Raw genomic sequence first — 23,377 nt, forward strand, 5'->3', positions numbered from 1 at the left:
GCAGCAGATGCGTGTCTTTATCTAAAAGGCTCGGGATGTGAACAAGAAGCAGTCTTGATATTTGTTGACGAATTATTATACAGTGGAAAGGATGATAAACTTGCACAACAATTTGCCACAAAGCTTGGAGAAAGGTTTCAGATAAAATCACTAGGCAATGTATCTGTTTACCTAGGAGTTAAAATTCAGCAAGATGAAAATGGGAACTATTGGCTCAGCCAAGAAGCTAAGATCCAGCAGTTGCTGGAAAGGTTTAAAATGGACAACTGTGCTGGTGTTAAAACCCCTATGGAGTTAAGTTACATAAAGGATGCTCAAACCGAGCAACAGGCAGAGTTCAGTAATCCCGGGGTTTACCAGTCAGCGATAGGCAGTCTACTCCACATTGCACAGTGGATTCGGCCCGATATAACATATGCTGTCAACATGCTGTGTAGACAAGCTGAAAAACCATCAATGCATGCTTGGCAAGGAGTAAAAAGAGTTTTAAGGTATCTCCAAACTACCAAAAGGTTTCGCTTAAAACTATCAGCAGAGGGCAGCACACAACTTGAATGTTGGGCCGACAGCAGTTGGGCAGATGCTGGACCAGATAGAAAATCAGTGTCAGGAATGGCGATAAAATTTGGAAATGCACTAATTGGTTGGAGATCAAGAAAGCAATCACTTATAGCTTTAAGTTCAACTGAATCTGAGTTCAATGCATTATCAGATGTATGTAGAGAACTGGAATTTTATAAGCAACTGGTACAAGAATTGTTTGGAGAATGTTCCCTACCTATCAGAGTGTGGGAAGACAATCAACCTTGTATTAAACTAGCTAAATCAGGTCAATTCAAGGCACACACAAAACACTTGCATATCCGTTATCAAAATGTATGCCAAAGTGTAAAACAAGGTTTAATTGAACTAAAGTATTGTCCAAGCCAAGAAAATCTTGCAGACGGTTTTACAAAAGCTTTGAGTCCGCAATCTCATAAATGTTTCTGTTCAGGTTTAAATTTGAATTAAGGTTGGTACAGCTCAGTGTTACGAGCGAGAGGGGGTGTTGCTATCAAAGGGTTAAAAGGTAGCAGAAACGCTCTAATCACTGAGCAGCTGGAGGTCATTAGGCTTCCAGGAACATGAGTTTGTATAAATAGTCTCCCATGTGTTTGTTCTTCCATTCTCCCCTTTTGGGTGTGTTTGCTGAGATGTGTGGTTCCTCGCCAGGGTTGTTTTGTTTTTGTAAATAAACCTTATCTTTGAGTTACAAACCGCATGCTCCAAGACTCCTCTTTGAGAAGATACTGCCTCTCCTGCCCTTCTTAAACTGCTGCGCGAAATGCTCTGCTGTAGTGGGACTTGTGACGATGGAAGCGCACTGGGCATTTACATTAAACTAATTAAAGTTTAATGGGACATTATATACCTTGTTCCAAACAGCATTAAACATTACATATTCATATATTGCAGCAAAATCAAACCAATGAACAGGGACGAAGCCCTTCCTATGTCCATGTAAATAAGGAACGTTAATGCATCCACACGAAACACATAGAACTGGGCCGAAGCCCCACTCAATGCAAGGAGGTTTATTTCTGTCAAAATGTGGAGATGGAGAGGCTGTATTTGCAGAGGGCATTTGAAGCTGACACCTTGTTCAATTTCTTTTTCATTTTCTTCCCATCTAAGGTCTCCAGAGCAAGGAGCTATCCTGCCTGACGTGGGTGAAGGGGTTCATTTTTGAGTCATCTATTAATCCAATGATGCATGAATTTTAACAGCTGCATGAGGTCTTGTGGGGAGAGGAAGGTTTCCTAGAATTGCAGAGTTGAGGGTCATCTAGTCCCACCTGCTGCAGTGCAGGAAACTTTTGCCTGTCATGGGGCTCAAACCCACATCCCTGGGGTTAAGAGTCTCGAGCTCTGCCAAATCAGACATTGTTAGGGACTTCAGGATATAGACCAGAAATGCAAAAACAGGCAGCAGTAAGTTTAGAAAAACAGTTTTATTCAATTGGATTTTTGTCAGACAAAAATGCAAAAGCAAATGGGAACATTCAGAAAAATTCGAGAGAATGCCCCCGAGGGTTGGGGGCAGATAGTTTTTATAACTTCAAGCAAAGCACAGTTCAGCCCCTCAGCACCCCCCTTTAGCCAATAATTAGCAATTCTTATGCATATTCATTAAAGCACTGCCAATCAGGGTTGGCGTTCGCCTTGGTCTGTTTCAAGCTGCTGCGTCCACTAGATGTCGCTATAGGCTTACTATCTGTCTGACCTGTTTTACAATTCTCAGTAAAACCTCAACCACCTGTTCTCTTAGAAGTGCATCTTGTGGGTCTAACAGTTTTCTGCCTGAGTCTACTTTTGGCCTTCTGCGGTGAGCTAGCTTTCCTGTTTGTCTCAACAGTTTGCTTACAGGTGCCAACTGTCTAACCACACTGGGTTTTGCATAGCTTCAGTCTTGCTTTTGCAGAGAGAGAATATCTTTTAGCTTTTAGCTGGCCCTCTAAGATACTCTAGAAAATGGCTTTTGCTTAAGAAATGGCGTCAGTCTGGTTCATTCACTCCTTCAACATCTCAAAAGGAAAAGAAGGTTGAAGGTAAGGGAGCCTGTTTGAGGATAAGATTATTTGTTGGGACTGTTAAAAGTATTACTGTCTCTCTAAGAAGTGAGCTGCAGAGGGAATTCTGGGAAAAGGAAGGAAAATGCAAAGCAAGAGCAACCCATTTTTCTTTTGTTATTTCTGCTGATTTTGACTGGAAAGAATCCTCTCAAAGGGCCCTTGGAAAACTGCCCAAAGGGCTCTTGGTGGGTAAATGGTTTTTATGTCAGTCACTCTGGTCTGGAGAGAAACTCCTGCTGGGCCTGAGAGGCAGATTTAGTCTCCTCAGGAGATCCTGAGGTGGGTTTCATTTCCCCTCAGACGAAAGTAAGGGAGGAGGGTCTCTCCAGAGAACGAGGCTCCTGGGAACGTGTAGAGTTTGGCTCCTGAGTCAGCATCATAAAAAGACACACGTCCCCCTTCATAGTCCAGAGTCACCCGGATCCTCCTGGGCTTCTCACTCGGAGACAGAAGAGAAGGAAATAGGGATGTCCAGGCCCAGTACTTCCCTTCGAAATGGCACACAGCCCAGATCCCCCTTGTAGGAGTCAAGTTAGAATAGTCCTTTCTCCCCACAGACTTCCTGGCAACCCCCACAAACCACTCTTCCCCACTTTCCACAGTGACTTCCCAGAAATGTCTGCCTGCTGTGAATCTCTCACGTCCCAACACACAAAACTCGTGGCTGAATCTCTCAGGATTATCAGGCAGGGCTTGAGGTTTGTCTCCCACTCTCACGCTTTTCCCATCCTCCGACAGGATGAGTTCAGGATGGGCTGTGTCTGGATCCAGAGTGACATTTGCTGTTGGGAAGAAGATGAGGGAAAGGGAAGATTAGGCAGAGTCAGCTGAGAGAGAGAGAGACGAACATCCTGATAAATAAATAAAAAACACCCCAAAACCCCAGATTCCCTTTCAGATCAAGGGGATTTCTTTGCATCGCATGCTAGACTGAGAACCTTACTCTCATCAAAATAAATATCTTCCTTTATGGTTTATCCTTTACTTTCTTATATTCAATGTATATTGTTCCTGCCCTTCTCTAAACCCAGACATTTTCTAAGGGGAAAAACCACCCAGTAAAACTTTTACTCAGCTCTTCTGTGCTATGTAAGGGGGAAGAGAGGAGAACTGGAGGAGGCAGGAGAGGAGAGAAGCTGCATTCCTCTGACAATCTCTGTGGGAATTGGCCTTTGGGGACATTTGGTTGGGATGGGAAGAGACCCCCCTCTTCTAACAACAACAGCAACAACAAATTATATTTGCCTACTGCCCTTCATCTACAGGTCTCAGGGTGGTTCACAGCATAAAACTACAGCATAAAACCACATATAGGCCTCCCCTCACTTTCACGGAGGTCACGTTCTGGGCCCTCGTGCCCACAAGTCAAAATGGCATTAAGTGGGGAGCCTGTTTATTCCTGCTCTCCATCTCTCTCACCCACTTGGTCTCTCCTTCCTCCCAACCATCTTGGAAGTTTAGGCCTTGCCACCAAGGAAGAGGAGGCAGGTGGCAGGTCAATTTTACAAAGGACTGCTTATTCCACGCTTCTCTTTTGGATTTAATATATACCATAAGACTAGTTCCCTGGGGGAAGGGGGGGATAACTCAAAAGGTTACCGGACAGTCATGATAGGCAAGTGTGAGGCCTCCCCTCACTTTCGCGGGGGTCACGTTCTGGGCCCTTGTGCCCACAAGTGAAAATCGCGTTAAGTGGGGAGCCTGTTTATTCCTGCTCTCCATCTCTCTCACCCACTTGGTCTCTCCTTGCCTTCCTCCCTACCATCTTGGAAGTCTAGGGCAGTGTTTCCCAACCTTTTTTGGGCAAAGGCACACTTGTTTCATGAAAAAAATCTCGAGGCACACCACCATTACAGCCCCGTGATGTCAGCGCGCAGCGTCACGCCGGGAGGGACATGAATTGCTAGCAAATTACATAATCACCTCCTTGAGGGCTGGCTCATCTTCTCCGAAGGCAGAACCCCATTAATTAACAGCACAGACTCACACCATAGCCAAGACGAGGGGGGAAAACCTCAGTCATGCACAGTCATGCACATGTGGGGGCTAAATGAGGACGAAGACCGGACAGAGAGCAGGGTTCAAATCACCCCACCTGGCCAGGACAATCCCTGGGTGCTCCCTTGGGCCACTCGCCTGACCCACCTCGCAGGGCTGTTGTTGCGAGGATAACACGGGGAGAACCACGCACGCCCCCGGGAGCTCCTTGGAGGAGAAAGCGGGCGATGAATGCAATGCACGAAATATATGAGAGGCGACCAGGTTTTGCAGGTGAGGGGCCCCCGCCAGCCTCCGCTTCCAACACCCGGCGCAACGACGCCAAAGTTTCCCCCCGGGCTCGGCTCGGGGAGCAGCGCTGCTCCTCCCCGGCTCCCCTTCGCCCTCCCGGCTCTCTCTGCCGCCCACTGGGGACCCCCCTCACCTGCCAAGTCTGGAGCGCCGGTGGAAGTTGCATGCATGCATGCAGGGCGCCGCGTTGCCATTGCATTGCACTGCACTCCATGCAACGCCTGCACGCATGCATTGCCTTGCATGCCCGCCAAGGGGTCTCCCCGTGGTCCGATGCGTCCCCTCCGGCGCGGATGCAGCATTGCAAAAATAATAAAACCCCGACGCAGCCCTACCTGGGGGGCAGCCTCCGCCTCCGCCGCTCCGCCTCCGCGGGGATCCCCTGGCTCCATCCTGCCGCCCGATCTCCGGGGGGCGCAGGCAGGCTGTGCGGGGTCTGCGCGGAAGAGCCCCTGCCCGCCCGGCCGCCGCCGCCGCGCTCATTCCATGGCCGGGAGAAGAGCGCTTCAAACAAAACGCCCGGCCCGCCAGGCCACGCTGGGAAACGTAGTTCGCGGGCGCGGAGCCCAAGGGCGAGGGGACTACGGATCCTGGCAGCCCCCGCGCCGGGGACGGAGGGGGAGAGGCCGGGTGCAGGGATGGAGGGACGGGTGGGCGAGCGAGTGAGTGAGTGGCAGCTGCCAAGCCTTGGCCGAGAGCCAGGAAGGGCCTCCCCAGAGGAGGAGGAGGAGGAGGGAGGCGCAGAGCGGGAGGGAGGGAGGGAACCCCAGGGGTCATCTAGTGACGGCCCCCCAATCGAAAATTTGACTTAAAAAAAAAATCTTTCAATTTTTTAATTTTTCCCGCGGCACACCAGGCAACATCTCGCGGCACACTAGTGTGCCGCGGAACAGTGGTTGGGAAACACTGGTCTAGGGCTTGCCGCAAAGGAAGAAGAGGCAGATGGCAGGGCAATTTTACAAAGGACTGCTTATTCCACGCTTCTCTTTTGGATATAATATATACCGTAAGACTAGTTCCCTGGGGGAAGGGGGGGATAACTCAAAAGGTTACCGGACAGTCATGATAGGCAAGTGTGGGGTTGCCATATTTTGAAGAGCAAATAAGAAGACACATTGGCCAACTTCTACTTTTAACTACAGATTGCTATGACAACTCTCATTTTAAATACACCTACTCTATGTAGGCTATACAAGCTGTGATATATTGCTAGTAAAGGTAAAGGGTAAAGGGACCCCTGACCGTTAGGTCCAGTTGCGGATGACTCTGGGGTTGCAGTGCTCATCTCGCTTTATTGGTCGAGGGAGCTGGCGTACAGCTTCCAGGTCATGTGGCCAGCATGACCAAGCCACTTCTGGCGAACCAGAGCAGCGCACAGAAATGCTGTTTACCTTCCCGCTGGAGCGGTACCTATTTATCTACTTGCACTTTGACGTGCTTTCTAACTGCTAAGTTGGCAGCAGCTGGGACCGAGCAACAGGAGCTCACCCCGTAGTGGGGATTCAAACTGCCAACCTTCTGATCGGCAAGCCCTAGGCTCTGTGGTTTAGACCACAGCGCCACCTGTGTCCCATATTGCTAGTAGCAATGTTCTTAAGTTTCAACAAAAAAAGAAAAAGAAGAATACCTATTGCTCCCTCGCTTGCCACATGAAAGTATTTGGGCTCATGTTCACATCTTGGTGAACATAAGTGTGCACAGAACAATTTATTAAACTGTTTAACATCTGCATATGGACTCCCCTGAAGGGCAGGGGGATATTTTTTTTAATCCTATAAATTTTTATTCATATTTGCACATATATACAGAAAAAACATAAACAAAAAATCCACCACATACCTTATACAAATTATATTCACTTCACAAATCATAGATAAAATACATAACTGAGTTAATCTCAACTGAGCCTTGGACTTCCCTCCACTCCTTTGGTAAGTATCGAATAAATTATATAATCACGTACTTTTAAACTCTTTTACATAAGCCTTTCCCGCTGTTAGAGTTATTTCAACCCCGCCAGTGTCACCTGAGATTTAGATTCCATATACATTAAATATTTCTTCCAATTATCATGAAATTTCTGTTCGTCTTGGTCCCTTAATCTTCCTGATATTCTATCAAGCTCCGCATAATTTATCATTTTAACCTGCCAGTCATTTATATTGGGTATTATGAAGGGCAGGGGGATATTAACTCTTGCCCTCCCAAACTCCTCCAAGATCTTGTAACTGAGCCAGCATCCTTTTAGTTCTCTGCTGCAGATAAGTTTAGCCAGGTGCCTAAGATCTGAGTCTAACACACTAGAAAACATTTCATGGGTTACTGTAAACCAAAAGAAAAAGAAAAAGAAAGAAAGAATATTGGGATATTCTGCCAAATTTTAAACATGTGCCCAGCAGAAATTTTATTCCTGAAAAAAGAAGATGTATCTGGGGAAAAGAGGACATGTGGCAACTAGGCCTGAAAAAGGTGACATGGAAAATCAACCCAACTCTCTCTAGGCAGAAATAAAACTCTTCCTTGCTCAGTCTCTCCCCCTTCTGCACCTTCAAGTCCACCCTCTCTGCCTTTGTGGTACAAACAGCAGGGCCAGAGTCAAGCTGTGGATGGTTCTCAACAGGGCAGAAGAGACTCTTGACCCCCCCATGAAACTCTAGTCCCCCCCCTCCTGTGAATTGGGGTCTCCATGTGAAATTTATCTCTCTGGAGATTTCTGAATGACTGAACATCTGAGGAAGCAAAAGCACAGGCTTAATGGTCTACACTGCAATAGCTCAAAGAAAATCTTTTTTACAAAACATCACCATAACATAGCATCTCTTGTTTCCTTATATCTTTTTTTTTAAATAAAATAATATTTATTACTTTTAAACCTTACAAAAAGGAGAAAAGAGAAATAGAAAAGCAAAAGAAAATCAAAAGAAAAAACAATACAGTACAATATATAAACAATACACAACACAACATTAACGTTAACACGTTAAACAAAACGAAAGCAAAAACAGTTCAAAAAACATACATCATACCATCTCAATATCCTCTCTTTCATTCCCTTGTTTCATCGACCTCCTCTCACCTCCCTTTTTGTATTCCATTTCTATTAATTATCCCATCGTTCTCTATTTTCTGTCATGTGATTATCTTAACATATTTTAACCTTGTTTTCCATTAATACTATGATACTTATTTATACTTAATTCCTTCCTTAAAGCCATATAATTCCCTTCCAACATTTTTCTAACACTCATTAATTTTACATTATTTCCATATATAAATTTTAAACTTTTTCCAATATTCTTCCACCGTCTCTTCTCCCTGATTTCGGATTCTGCCAGTCATTTCCATCAATTCCTTTTTTTTTTTAATAGTATTTATTAAGATTTAAAAGATTACAAAGAGAAAAAATAGAAAACAGCATATTAAACAGAAAAACAGAACATCATATCACAATAAAGAAAAAGAAATATATATATATATGTATGTATATACAATAAATCTTCCCATAATTTATCTTTCATTTGCTTGTTTCTGTCCATTAAACTTTAATTAGTTTAATGTTAAGTAAACGTCCAGTGCGCTTCCAACGCCTTAAATCTTATCTCAGCAGAGAATTTCGTGCAGCGGTCGAAGGAGGCAGGAGAGGCAGTACCTTTCAATGAAGAATCCTGGAGCAAGCACTTTGGAACTCAGGAAAAAACTTTATTTACAAAAGAAAAACCCTGGCGATAAAGCACACATGCTTTTATCTGCGAGTCAGGTCAAAGAGGGAGGGGAGAGACACACGGTGAACTGACTCTTTATACAAACTAACTCACATTCCTGGATGCTTAATGACTTCCAGCTGCTCAGTGATTAGAGCGACTTGTTACCTCTTAACCCTTTAGTACCAACACCCCCTCTCGCTCGTAACACTGAGCTGTACCAACCTTAATTCAAATTTAAACCTGAACAGAAATATTTATGAGATTGCGGACTCAAAGCTTTTGTAAAACCGTCTGCGAGATTTTCTTTGCTTGGACAATACTTTAGTTCAATTAAACCTTGTTTTACACTTTGGCATACATTTTGATAACGGATATCCAAGTGTTTTGTGTGTGCCTTGAATTGACCTGATTTAGCTAGTTTAATACAAGGTTGATTGTCTTCCCACACTCTGATAGGTAGGGAACATTCTCCAAACAATTCTTGTACCAGTTGCTTATAAAATTCCAGTTCTCTACATACATCTGATAATGCATTGAACTCAGATTCAGTTGAACTTAAAGCTATAAGTGATTGCTTTCTTGATCTCCAACCAATTAGTGCATTTCCAAATTTTATCGCCATTCCTGACACTGATTTTCTATCTGGTCCAGCATCTGCCCAACTGCTGTCGGCCCAACATTCAAGTTGTGTGCTGCCCTCTGCTGATAGTTTTAAGCGAAACCCTTTGGTAGTTTGGAGATACCTTAAAACTCTTTTTACTCCTTGCCAAGCATGCATTGATGGTTTTTCAGCTTGTCTACACAGCATGTTGACGGCATATGTTATATCGGGCCGAGTCCACTGTGCAATGTGCAGTAGACTGCCTATCGCTGACTGGTAAACCTCGGGATTACTGAACTCTGCCTGTTGCTCGGCTTGAGCATCCTTTGTGTAACTTAACTCCATTGGGGTTTTAACACCAGCACAGTTGTCCATTTTAAACCTTTCCAGCAACTGCTGGATCTTAGCTTCTTGGCTGAGCCAATAGTTCCCATTTTCATCTTGCTGAATTTTAACTCCTAGATAAACAGATACAGTGCCTAGTGATTTTATCTGAAACTTTTCTCCAAGCTTTGTGGCAAATTGTTGTGCTAGTTTATCATCCTTTCCACTGTATAATAAATCGTCAACAAATATCAAAACTGATTCTTGTTCACATCCCGAGCCTTTTAGATAAAGACACGCATCTGCTGCGCTCTTTCTGAACCCCATGCTCTCTAGAGCATCGTTTAAACAGGAATTCCAATTACGGGCGGACTGTTTCAACCCATAAATGGATTTGTGTAGGCGCCAGACCTGGTTTGGCTTGTCTCCTTCAAAACCTGGTGGTGGTGTCATATAGACTTCCTCCTGTAAGTCTGCATTTAAATAAGCCACATTGACATCAAAATGAAACAGCTTATTTCCCTTCTTAGCTGAAGAGGCTAGAAGCATTCTTAATGACTCCGATCTTGAAGTAGGGGCATAGATTTGAGAATAGTGAACACCTTTGCACTGCGAAAAACCTTTTGCAACTAGTCGGGCTTTATATTGCAACTCCTCAGCAGTTGTGGGCTTTAAACGATATACCCATCGACAACCTACAGCTTGTTGCCCTTTCGGAAGCTCTGTACTTGTAAACACACCGAGAGACTTCATTGAAGCCATCTCTTTTTCCATTGCTTCCTGCCACTTTACGGCTTCTGAGCTTGGAAGCTGTTGTACCTCTGTATAGCTATCTGGCTCACACTGTGCCATATTTACATATACACTTGTCACCTTAAACCGCTCTGGTGGTTTGCCCTTTGTGGCACGTGTTGATCTGCGCAATTGTTCCTCTTGTGCCCCCTCTGACCGTTGGCTGTCAGAATCTGTCTCAGACTTTATATCTGGATGCGCCCCTAGGGATAAAGACCTCCGTTTAGATACCTCCCTTGGGCTTGGTGTTGCAGGTGATCTGCTTCGCTTTTGCTGTCTGCTAGGCCTACTGACTGGCGATGTTGGAACACTCCTAGATTCTGGCTTTTCTACCTTAGGAGAAGAACCTTGTGCCTGGTCAGAATCTGCATCTGAACCATGTGCACCATCCCCTTCTGGCTCACTACCCTCTGGACTTTCATCCTCAGCATAAATGCCTAAATCATCTCTCAAAATGTCAGGGTTAGCATGTAAGTGTGTCCATCCGGATTGCTCACAAAATTCAGCGCTCCTACTGATGACCACTCTTGTAGTATCCCCATCTGGGTTCACGAACCTCCAAGATTTGGCGTGTGGTTCGTACCCACAAAAGATGAGTTTCCTAGCCCTTGGACTTCCCTTTTTCCTTAACGCTTTTGGGACAAGTACATAGGCTTGAGATCCAAACACCCGAAAGTAATTAACTTTGGGCTTCTTCCCGTATAAAGCAAAATATGGCGTAGTATCAATTACTGAATTATATACTCGGTTCAAAATATGAGTAGCCGTATGCCAGGCTTCCGCCCAGTAACTTTGAGGGAGTTTAGAATCAAACAACATAGAGTTTGCCAACTCTTGCAAAACCCTGTTTTTACGTTCGGCCACGCCTCCTTCTTGGGGGGAATAAGGTGTAGACAGACGATGCTTAATTCCCTTTTTCTTAAAGAAATTCTGCAACACAGACCCGGTAAATTCTGACCCTCTGTCTGTCTGAAAAGCAAGTACTCTAGTACCGAATTCAAGTTCTACTGCATGAACCCAATTTTTAACTGTTTCTGCAGTATCTGCTTTTGTTTTGAGAGGAAAAAACCATGTGACTTTTGTTTTGTCATCCGAGAGACACAGTGCATACCTCGAACCTCCCAAGCTAGCAACAGGCATTGGGCCACATAGGTCCATATGCACAAGTTGGAATACTTTGTCAGATTTCCTATCTGAACTGGGATAGCTGCATCTAAGAACCTTCGCCCTTTTGCATGCAGTACAATCCAAATACTTAGTACATTTGTTCATTTTGCACCCTTCTGATAATTCAGGTTGCCTTTTAACATACTGAAAATTAATATGTCCCAAACGGCGGTGCCATAAATGAACACAAGAATTATGGGTAGGCGAGTTCACACAACCAGCATGAACCTGTTCAACTTCATCTGGACTTGTCTCAAAATAATATAACCCATTTCTGCATTCCACCTGCAAAAGAGATACGTTATTCTTTGAAATAGTGCAAACCCCATTTTCAAACACAGTTTTAAACCCATTTCTATCAAGTTCTGACACAGACAAAATACACCCCTTCATTCCCTTTAGCACATAGGCATCAATTTTTGTATGCAAACAATTCAAGAACACTGTGCCTACGGTCTCTAAGGAACGTTTAGTTGAATCTGCCATTGTCACAACTTTAGGAGTTTGCAAATGCCTGCAATTCTGTAAACGGACACTAGATGGCGCCACCAGGTGGTGAGATGCACCACTGTCGATCAACCAGCGTAGATTGCTGCCTTGGCCACGCCCTTGCATCAACGCCATTGCTGAAGCCATGTGCTGTGTGCTGTGGGAGTAGCCACGACCTCCTCCTCTTCTTCGACGTCCCCTGGAACTCCTTGTCTGGTAACTAGGGGTAACGGCCTTGGTGCTGTCTTGACCTGGTTCACGTGTGCAGTTCCTGATTAAATGGGAAGAGGAACCACAGCGAAAACATTGTCTAGCTGCAAAAGCATTTACTGTGTTCTCAAACTCAGCATCCCCACTCTTAGGCACAGCACAACTCCCCTTTGAAGACAAACCTCTTTCTCTTTGCCTTTTATCCTGTTCATCTGCAAGCCGAGAAGAAATGTATTCAAGGGTTAATTCAGCTGAAGGCATAGCTTCCAAAGTTAAAGCTAGAGTCTCATAGCTTTTATCAAGAGAAGACAACAATATGTATGACTGCTGCTCCATAGAGAAAGGAATGCCCAGCTGTCTTAGTTGATTAAAGGCAGACACCATTTTGGCAATATGTTCTTTCACACACGCTCCCGGTTGGAGACGTAAATCAAACAAACATCTTGTAGCATGGATCTTGGCCCCCGCAGTGTTTCTGGAATTTAGCCGCTGCAGAACCGTCCAGACCTCATGCGTGTTCTTTAACTCAGAAACATAAGGCATTTGCTCTGGTCCCACTGCCAAAACTAATAGACCTTGGGCTTTCCTGTCGCGTTTCTGTGAAGCTGCTGCTGCTGCTTTGTCTTCTGCAGACGCGTCTGCAGCTGCCTGTAAAGGCGGTGCTTCAGTACAACTCCACAACTCTTTCGCTTGCAACCAAACCCTTACTCTAGCCTTCCAATCTAGCCAATTTTTCCCATTGAGTCGCGTAAACGGGACAGCAAAACTTTCCTGGGACTCTGCCATCCTCCCTGGGGCTTAGGAACGATACTCACACACCTGTAGACCGTCTCCCAGCTGCTGAGGTGGCTCCTTGAGGAATAAGACGTCTTCCAGCGAGTACAAACTGCGCAGTGCCTGTTTAAAACTTCCTCTAGGCACGTTGCAGGACTCAAGCTGCTTTGAAGGCTTTCGTTGTCAGCAACCGCTTCTGTCTTTGCTCCAGTCCTTTCATAAATCACTCTGAACTGCACTCCTTATCTCCTTCTTGACGTACAAACAGCCATAACCTGTCCATTAAACTTTAATTAGTTTAATGTTAAGTAAACGTCCAGTGCTCTTCCAACGCCTTAAATCTTATCTCAGCAGAGAATTTCGTGCAGCGGTCGAAGGAGGCAGGAGAGGCAGTACCTTTCAATGAAGAATCCTGGAGCAAGCACTTTGGAACTCAGGAAAAAACTTTATTTACAAAAGAAAAACCCTGGCGATAAAGCACACATGCTTTTATCTGCGAGTCAGGTCAAAGAGGGAGGGGAGAGACACACGGTGAACTGACTCTTTATACAAACTAACTCACATTCCTGGATGCTTAATGACTTCCAGCTGCTCAGTGATTAGAGCGACTTGTTACCTCTTAACCCTTTAGTACCAACAGTTTCCTTGACCTCCTCACACCTCCCTTTTTTTGTATTCTAGTTCAGTTAGCTATTTCAGCAAGTCCTTTCCATCTTTTCCAATTTTTGTCCTCTATTTTATCTTAATATATTGTAACTTTACTTTCCCTCCTTTCCCCATTTAACAATCTATTTTTCCTTAATCCTTTATAGCATTTCTGCTAAAACCGCATTATTTCATTCCAACATCCTTCTAACATTCCTTAATTTTACAATGTTTCTGTAAATAAACTTTAAATTTCTTCCAATCTTCTTCCACCAACTCTTCTCCCTGGTCTCGGATTCTGCCAGTCATTTCCGCCAGTTCCATGTAGTCCATCACCTTCATCTGCCATTCTTCCCGGGTGGGTAGATCTTGTGTCTTCCAATACTTCGCGATGAGTATTCTTGCTGCTGTTGTAGCATACATAAAGAAAGTTCTGTCCTTTTTTTGTACCCATTGGCCGACCATGCCCAGGAGAAAGGCCTCTGGTTTCTTCAGTATTTCCGTCAATTCCATATAGCCCATCAACCTGGTGATCTTCTGTCCGAGGCTCTTAACTCTTTTCCAAGCCCCTTCTGCAAGTCTTCTTCATATTTATACATGCACTTTACTTTGTCTTCTCCTGATCTTGTTCTCATTTTCCTTCCTTTGATGCTGAAAAGTAGATTTCAGGGAAATTCCCATCTAGCAATGTTTTTATTCCTTCTCAACAAGTCAGCCAAATCTCCATAGTTAAAACTGAAATTCAAAAGATATTTCCAGTCGTGTTTCAAAGTTCCTCCGAGTCTGGCGATCCCCACAACTCCAGTCTCCTCCTGACCCAAGTCCAGGTCCCAAAAGTCAATAAATCCCTGCATGAAGGGATCTATCCAACTTTCCTTCTCCAGTCCAAGCGGGGCTCCAATCCTCAAAGTCTGACTTTCTCTGAATTCAGTCTTAAAAGGCATCAACTTATAATCGTCAAATTGCATCTGTAAGGCTGGGGCTCTCTCCCTCTCCACTTGTGCAACTTTAGGTTCCACAATCACAACTTTCTCCCCCGCCTTCTCCTCAATTTGCCATGTCAAAATAGATCCCTGTATCAATTCCTGGATAATTTCTGTGTTAATATTCACTTTTTGTCCCAAATTAGTCACTTTTTGTGCCAAGTTATCAATTTTTATAGTCCTCGCATCCGTCTTCTTATGGAGCTGTTCCAGTGAATCATTAATCTTACATAATGCAACCACTAAGGCTTCTTCTGTCAACATTCTTAACGGTCCAGGGTCAATCCCAGATTCTCACAGTTTTATCTTGCAGGTGGAAATTCCCCAGCTCAGCTCATGTAACAATTTCAAAGGCTTCCTCTAGGGGGAAACAATTTCTATTTGTATTAATCCTTTTAAGCACAGTTCAAACAATAAAGTTAGTTTCAATTTTCAATTACTTTTACTCCTTTTTAAACGCAGAAGGAGACAATGGAAACAATGTATTTCTCTTCTTTGACTTACTGTCAGCAAACGATCTATTCACAGTCAATGAGCATATCCAAGACTTCAGTCTTACTAGCAGCCCGTTTCCAGGTTCAGAGCGGTGGTGATTTGACTTTCTTCACTCTCTCCTGCAGGCTTTACGCGATCTAAAATTTCCCCCCTCTTCTCCTGCTTCCAAGGGGGGTTTGATGGTTTAGCCGATGGAAGTTTAATCCTTTATGAAAGACTTTCCAAGACTTTAGTTTGCAGTCTCTTTGCTTCAGTCTATTTACAAAAGGGGAAGGCGGCCTTTCTGTTCGAAACCTCCCCGTTTCGGTGCCAAATTAAGACGTTTTAAAATCCAATTTTCCGTTCTACTCACGGGTAGTTGTTTTAAGATCAAATTGTCCACAGGAAAAAGGCAGCGCTCTCTGGCAACAGCAATGCGGCTTCACTCCGTGAAAGAAGCAGTCAATTTGAAGCACCGCGCCACTCACCCCACGTCGCTCCGGATCCCCGAAACCGGGTTTCACCGCGAGTAGGGGAGGCGCAAAAGGTGCCAGCCGAATCCCACGTTCACAGGCTTCTCCCGCCTGTGATTTTTGATGGGTCCCCGCCTTTGCCGTGGCGGCCAGACCCTAATTTCCACAAAGCAAATTCCTCCCGATCAGAGGAGTTCAGCCATTATCCGAGGCGCTAACCCGGAGGTTCCTCTTGTTTCCTTATATCAAGCAAAAGATGAAGTCATCGAACAAAGAATTGCAAAGATAACAACTGTAGGCCTAAGGAATTAAAACAACTAACGAGTTTAGCTGTGATTCCTGCATTGCAGGGGGCTGGACTAGATGATCCTTGGGATCCTCTCAAACTCTACTATTCCATGATTCCATGGGAATATCAGAAATGGTAAACCATTCTAGAAAATGGCCAAATTAATCATTCAAAATCCACGAATGAAATGGGGCTCTGGACTGGAGGGCTGGAGGAAGGTTTAACATCTGCCCCAAGTGAACTGGTGGGAAGAAGATGTTGAAAATGGAATTTCCAAGCATGTTGACAAACCAGATTGCAGAGGAAGAATCAGCAGAGCTTTGCCATGTAATTCCAAGGGTCTCGTGCAATGGGGAGTCCTCCCTCATGGAATGGGGCTGATCTCATAAGAACAGTGGGAACTCTCAGGAGATGGCTGAAGCCCGAGAAATGGCTGGTGAGGTTGAAACTGAGGAAAGGGCGGCTCAGGCATTGGCTCTGCTGCTGGGAGACCAGCCTGGGCAGGAGGTGGAGGAGGGACTGGGTGCTTGCGGGTGCCCTTTTTAACTTCACGAGGGAGAAATTGAAGCAAATCTAGAGAAGCCCCAAAAGAACCTCTCCAGATTGTGTGGAGGGAAAACAAAATGTAAGAGAGATTCCTTATACATGAGAACTCGCCAAGATGGACATTGGACTGACCCTGCAGGATTCTCCTTAAGGGCTTTTGTAAGATATTGTAAGGCTCTAAGAAGCAGTATATAGATTTTAGGAAAGAAAGCAAAATCTATAAAATCAAGGGTGAAACCAGGATACTAGTCTATAGGCAGGAATGGAACTCAGACTGGTGTGCAGGTTCTTTGCAGGGACAAGCTTTGCCCCCAGTCCAAGCCTTCAAACCCAGAACAGACGGTTCAACACCATGAAATATCAGTCCCCATCCCTCCTGTCAAATTGTTCCTCCCCTAGAACGATTTGAACAATTCAGAAACTTACCTTTCTGAATCTGCTTTCTGTATAACACAGCATCTGAGGAAGCAAAAAGATATAGAGCGTAAGGGCAACACTCTTCCACCTGAAATAAATCTCCATACAAAAGTAACACTTCATAATGTAGCATCCTTAAATTGACTCCATTCAGAGCAGGAGAACCTCCCGAAGGACAACCCCAGATTGTGTAGACTGGTAACCAAAAGGAAAAGGAGGTTCCATATAATTGAAAACGTCACAATATACATGGGCCATTCTGGGGGACAGGAAATGAAGGCTGGAGCACCAAGAAGGAAGGTATCCTGGGGTTACTCAATTCCATGCAATAAGAGCCTGGCATGTTCAGTTCTGAAGAAATAACAGAATTCCCAGTGTGAAATCCTGCCAACCAATTTTCATTACCTTTCAATTGTTTCATTGCATCCTCCGCAAGGTGATTTAGATCCCAGGATTCGAAGATCCTGTTCCTCAGTTCTGGAGGGAAAGGCAGTGGCTTCTCTGGACTCTCTCTTTTCTCATACCTGGTGAAAAGAAAAACAATGTCAGCCCATTCAAACTCACAATTTCTGTTACAGGAAAAGAAAGGAGTGGAGAGGAAGTCAGCTGGAAGAAGCCTAGAGGGACAGGCAGGCACTGAGTGGGGAGTTTCTTCCTCACTACGGACTCCTCAGCCAGACCCCCAAGGGCCAAAACAGCAACCCCAGGCCTCTGGGTCTCCCCACTGGTGTCAATTCAAAGGAGCAGCAGAATCATATGGTATCAAGGGGCAGGAATTGTCTGAGGGTGGTGACAGCACAGCACACGTTTCCTTTCTCTAGATGTCCCCAGAGAAGCGGTGAGGAAGAAAAGAGATTCACAACCAAATCATATTATTCATCAAAAGGACATTCTGGCCAATACAAAACAAATTATACACATGGCAAAAGTAAAACCAAACATCACAAAGGAAATAGCGCTAATTCACTGGGGAGAATTGGGGTGCTACAAGTTCCAAAGAGGGGGCCCTGCTTTTACCTGTGAGGTGCTGCAGGGAGTGCGTCCTACAGTCTCTCCCCTGCAGCCCCTGGAGGGCCATGTCTGAGGTTCCTGCATCTCAGCTTCAAAGAGTGATGCTAATGGAAATGAGCCAGATCCACTTACCTCTGCAAGGTCCTTCTCACATCCTAGAGGGGAAAAGAGAAGGGAATTCACTGCACACCACAGGCCACACTAGGAAGACCCCTCAGACCCTGGAGTGGAGGAACAGCCTGGCCCTCGGATGTCAGTCTGCCTGGCACATGCCAAGGTTTTGGGTAGGAATAACTGAATCAGCCAGTTTTGGTTTCTCACAGAGTGGCTGGGGAGGCCCAGCCAGATGGGTGGGGTATAAATAATAAATTATTATTATTATTATTATTATTATTATTATTATTATTATTATTATTATTAATTTCCCCAGTATGAAATTATGAATTTTTCCAATATCAAGTTCTCCACATTTCCACATCAGTTTGCAATTCTTGTTTAAAATCCTTTTGAAAATCCACCAGCATTTAAGGGAATCTCACATTTATGGAGATTTCAACCCATCTCATGTCTTAGATTATAATTTATTAAATCCAGTTTGCATTGTGCAATTCAGACGGAAGTAAGACTACAGGATAATCTTACCAGGGAACTGTTCCAAATTGTCTTTCATAGAAGTCCCCAAATTTCAAATTCTACTTTTCAATTGGAAATTTTAAAAGCACCTGCAGCATAAAATGCCTCCAAAAAGGTAATAAAAAAAACAGCTCAGTGTTTCTTTGGGCTCACCCACACTTCTGCTTTTCCTGTGCCCAGAAAACACGGGTCCAAGTGGTTTTGTCATTGCCCTGCCGCTTTCCCTCAGGAAACACCTGCTTCTTGGTGCAACATCAAAGCAAACGTCAATCTGGAGAAAACCTGGCTGAGGTTTGCTCTAATTCAGCAGTAAACAGCGGGTTTTCCTGGAGGAAAGGGGTGGGACAAGCAGCAGTCTGGGTGAGTCCCTCTGTCCTGCTCTTTGGTCACTGTAACTGAGCAACATTTTGGGCTGATCTGGATCCATTGTGAAGGGGATCAACCAGAAGTTGTGGAGGGAACGGGAAGAGAACCTTGGCCAAGAGACTGGCTCATGTCGGAAGGAGGCCTGAATCCTTGGTGAAGCCCCTCAAAGGGTAGGAAGGCAGCATTGCCAAGACGGAAGAGCAGAAGATCAGCTCCCGTTCCATCATGAACACAGAAGAAACTCTAGTCTGCATTCAGGTGAGTTAAGCATCCCAGGTCTCTTGGGTCTTCCTGTCCATTACAAACCTGACTAGAGGCTCCATCAACTCAGCCCCTGCACTCCTTGCACACATGAAAGGGGCAGCCTTTTCTTGGAGCCTTGGGCTGTTCCTGCCACCATCTTACCTGCAGGAGTTCACTCGCTGGCTGCTGACTCTTCTCCTCCATCTCCTGGATGATCCTCTCAAGAGAGGAGAGTTTCCTGGAGAGTCTGGCCAGCTGCTCATCCCTTCTCCCTGCAATCTCCTTCTCCACCTCTTCCACATGAGTCAGCAGACGTTTCTCTTGTTCTTCCAGGAACTGGCGCAGTTGTCTGAACTTCTCCACAGCCTTCAGCCTCTCCATTTCTGTTAACTTCTGCAAGAAAAGAGGAGGTCTGAGTGTGGAAGGTGCTCAGCCTTCAAAACATCAGGAAGAGCATGATGGGAATTTCACAGGGAGGACACTTCTGATTTATCATAGACATGAAACCTCCAGTGGCTAAAGAAGTAAACCTTTATTTTGAGGGGAAGCCCTCTGAATAGCTGTTTCTGTTGACTTCTACTTCCCAGAGGGCTACAGCCTAAAGCAAGGAGCTTTTTTTCTAACCACAGATATTCCCTGCATGTTTTGGGGCCTGGCATAACCAGAGTTCAAAGTTGTTCAGAGAACATTCATGGACATAAAACACCCCTCAGTTTAGACTGGGACCATTTAGGTGTAGGAAGGCAGCAGAAACAGGAGGAGGAGGAGGACAAAGTGCAGAGTTCATCCCCATTGCTCCCCTGTTTTCTTTAAAGGTTCAAAATGGCCCGAGTTTCCTAAAAATGAACAAGAGCAACATTTAGAAAGATAATTCTGTAGTAATATTTATGGTAAATCAGGATCTGGATTGAATTGCTTCCACTCTCTCAGCTCACAAGTCCTCAGGCGTCTCCTTGACTGCTATTCACAAAATAAATGACAAGGGGAAATAAATTCTATTTAGTGGCACTCAAAGGTAAACTTACCTAATTTGCTATTGCTGAAAAAATATGGAGACCAAAACAGAGCAATCCTTTGAAATTCACACCTCTGAATTTTTCAAGGTTGACGAAGCCAGGTAATGTTCACAAAATATGTATGTATGAGGGTAAAGTACAGATCAGAATATTTATACAAGGAGGTAGCTATCCTAACATCTTATTCATTTTCAGAATAATAGATTAATAAACAGACTGATATGGAGAAATGAGAAATGGAGAGAAGCTCAAATGGGCAGATTTCCCCATCCCTTCTGAGTCCTGACTCGACTCTTCAAGTGCCTGTTCCCTCACTAGTAATAAGAGTGGCACTTACAAGGAGGTCTTTGCATTTCTTGACCAGATCTGCTTGATAGGCCAGAATTTCCTCTCTCTCTTTCCTCAGAATCTCCAGGCGGCGACAGATCTCTTCCTAAAGAGAAAAGGGAAAACTCAGGTTTGATTGAGACACACAGAGAGGAGGTGAATAGTATGCTGGCTTCTTGCACCCAGTGGCCTTGCTATAATAGCAGAGTAGTTTATTCGAGGAATTAAAAGTCCAGAGGTTTTCAACCTTTTTGGGTCTTGGCTCCCTGGACCAGCTACCTTTTTTCTGTGCCACCCCTGTGGGGCTCAGGGACCCAATTAGGTCACCCCTTCCTTACAGACTTCTATCTAGTCTTTGCAGATGCTACTCAGGGATATCAAGGGAGATCCCTTTGTCCCCCTGGAAGAGAGAAAGACTTCAATGTCGGTACACCTTTCAACCGATGTCAGTGACTGGGCTCAATAACTGGTTCTGCCCCGACTGGGCTAGGCGACTGGAGCACTTTCAGAGACCCTCCAATCCTGGAAAGCAGGTCTCCGTGCACTGGACCCACAACTCTGAATTGTGAGCACCAGCTAGCTGTGAAGCAAAATCCTTTTATTTCTAGCAGCTACTACAAACTAAAGAACTACTGGCTTGCATGAGTGTTACAGCACCCACTCGGCCATCTAGTCACTACATAGGTCAGTCAGGAGCGGGAGAGTAGAAGAGCAGTTTCTGCCCCTTCTTTTCTCAAAACATCAGATCAGGAGATTATTGCAATCGGATGGGGTGCAAATATCAACATTCAACTCCCTCCTCCCAGCCATGCCAGGAGCCCTCAGGCTTCCCTTTGGCTGCTTTTTACATAATAAACAGCCACCAATTCATGCCATGCCTACTTTGGACCTGAGAAGTAAAAAGAAGAAGCAGCTATTTCTCCCCCTCCAGATCCAGGGATCTCCTACCTTGTATTCCTCAGAAGCCTCCTCCAGAGGAATCACCTTGTGATTTTCATGTTCCTTTGATTTGTCACACACCAGGCAGATGGGGGCTTCATGGACTTTGCAGAAGAGCTTCAGGGGCTCCTGGTGATCCTCACAGACTCCTCCTTTCCTTCCTTCCTCCTTTCCCTCTTGAAGGCTGAGATTCATGGCTATTTCTATGAAGTTTGCCAGTTGCTGGTTGGGGATGAGGCTCCTCCTCTGGACTCTTTCCTGAGTTAAGTTTTGTTTTCTCAGTTTTCAGCCACTGGGCGTTTCCTTTCCTGGAAATGACTCAAACTCAGTGACCACGTGATCTTTATTATTTTTTTAAAAAAATGTCTCCAGGTCTTTGCAGTTGCTGAATATTTTTCAAGTAGCAGCGAATGCTGCTTCCCCATTCTGATAGCTTCCCATGCTTTTCATTACACACCCACACAAACCTAGTAAGTTGTGGTATTCATACCGTAACATTTTCATTCATAGGCTTCCTTGTCATTTTTGAAGTGGAGAAAATCTGCTGCTGCCCTAAATGGATAGCAAATGGGACTTGATTCCGTGAAGAAAAGTCCGAAAAGTCTTCTTGGTTGGACAGTGTTCTCGAAGCTACCAGCATGAGTTTGTCCAAACTGCGGGAGGCAGTGGAAGACAGGAGTGCCTGGCGTGCTCTGGTCCATGGGGTCACGAAGAGTCAGACACGACTAAATGACTAAACAACAACTTGAACTTATTGCAAAATTTGATCCTTTTCTTGCAAACCATGTAAATGAATTTGGAAATGGAGGATCAGGTGTCACATCCTACCTTTCTAAAACAATATGTGATGAATTTACCCAAATGGTGGCATTTAAAGTAAGAGGATCAATTTTAGAGGATTTAAAAACTGCAGAGTACTTCAGTTTATCTGTCCTGTCCCATGTTGATCAGCTCACTGTTATTGTAAGGTATGTCTCACCAGATGATGGGCTCCCTATGGAACATTTTCTAACCTTCCTAGAGATGGGTAGCCTGTTAGGATTCTTGCTCCATGTTTGTAATCATGGGATTGTTGTCTATCACATGACGGTGTATGTTTTCATTCTACAGTGTGGGAAGTGACGGTTTAATCAGGAATGTTTAATCAGGAACGCCTTGTGGGAAGAGATCCATTAAACAAATAATAATCAAGTGGCCCTCAGTCCAATGTCATGCGGCCCTCAGCTTCGTTTCATGTTGGTGAGAAGGAGGGGGAGGTAAGGTAAAGACAAAGGAGAAAGGGGGCTTATCCACCAGCACCCTACCCACCCCTTTGACATCAATGCACCCACTTTCGATTCTGGACCCAACCACCTCAAGAACATGGCTCCCCCACCCTAAAAAGATGTCCACCACTTAGTTCCCCTCTGATGTGTAAAACCTCGGGCCATCAATAAAGGAGCAGCACAAATCAGGTGTAGGGAACCTTTGGTCCTCCAGATGCTGAACTACAGTTCCTATTGGCCACAGCCAGCATGGCCAATGGCTGATGGGAGATGTAGTTCAGGGGCCAAATGTTTGTCCTCCCACCATCTGTGTCAATGATCCTTCTAGGCTCCAGACCTACCGTATTTTTTGCTCTATGACTCACTTTTTCCCTCCTAAAAAGTAAGGGGAAATGTGTGTGCGTCTTATGGAGCGAATGCAGGCTGCGCAGCTATCCCAGAAGCTAGAACAGCAAGAGGGATTGCTGCTTTCACTGCGTAGCGATCCCTCTTGCTGTTCTGGCTTCTGAGATTCAGAATATTTTTTTTCTAGTTTTCCTCCTCCAAAAACTAGGTGCGTCTTGTGGTCTGGTGCGTCTTATACAGCGAAAAATACGGTAATTTTGGTGAACGCTGAAGACACACCTTTTTGCCCTGGCTTTTGACGCCTGTATATTTTAAAGACCTGTCTTATTTTTGTAACTTGTTTTGAATTGTTTTTGATATTGCATTTTAATGGTTGCAACCCTCCCTGGGGCCATGGTGTGAAGGGCAGGTAATAAATTGTTAATAATTAATTATAATAATAAT

General features: G+C 44.7%; 1 protein-coding gene across 1 annotated transcript; it reads right to left on the reverse strand.

Annotated features, from left to right (window-relative positions):
* Positions 1-1,971: 1,971 nt before the first annotated feature.
* Positions 1,972-22,426, reverse strand: LOC114592393 (zinc finger protein RFP-like). The gene is made up of 7 exons (XM_077922465.1): positions 21,333-22,426; positions 20,395-20,490; positions 19,204-19,434; positions 17,932-17,954; positions 17,194-17,312; positions 16,798-16,830; positions 1,972-3,393 (listed from the first exon to the last, which is right to left on the reverse strand). Exons 1-7 carry the CDS (start codon positions 21,516-21,518, stop codon positions 2,876-2,878), a joined length of 1,206 nt encoding a protein of 401 aa, XP_077778591.1. The 5' UTR covers positions 21,519-22,426; the 3' UTR covers positions 1,972-2,875.
* Positions 22,427-23,377: the final 951 nt, after the last annotated feature.

Source organism: Podarcis muralis, chromosome 2, assembly GCF_964188315.1.
Source record: "Podarcis muralis chromosome 2, rPodMur119.hap1.1, whole genome shotgun sequence".
Taxonomy (NCBI): Eukaryota; Metazoa; Chordata; class Lepidosauria; order Squamata; family Lacertidae; genus Podarcis; species Podarcis muralis.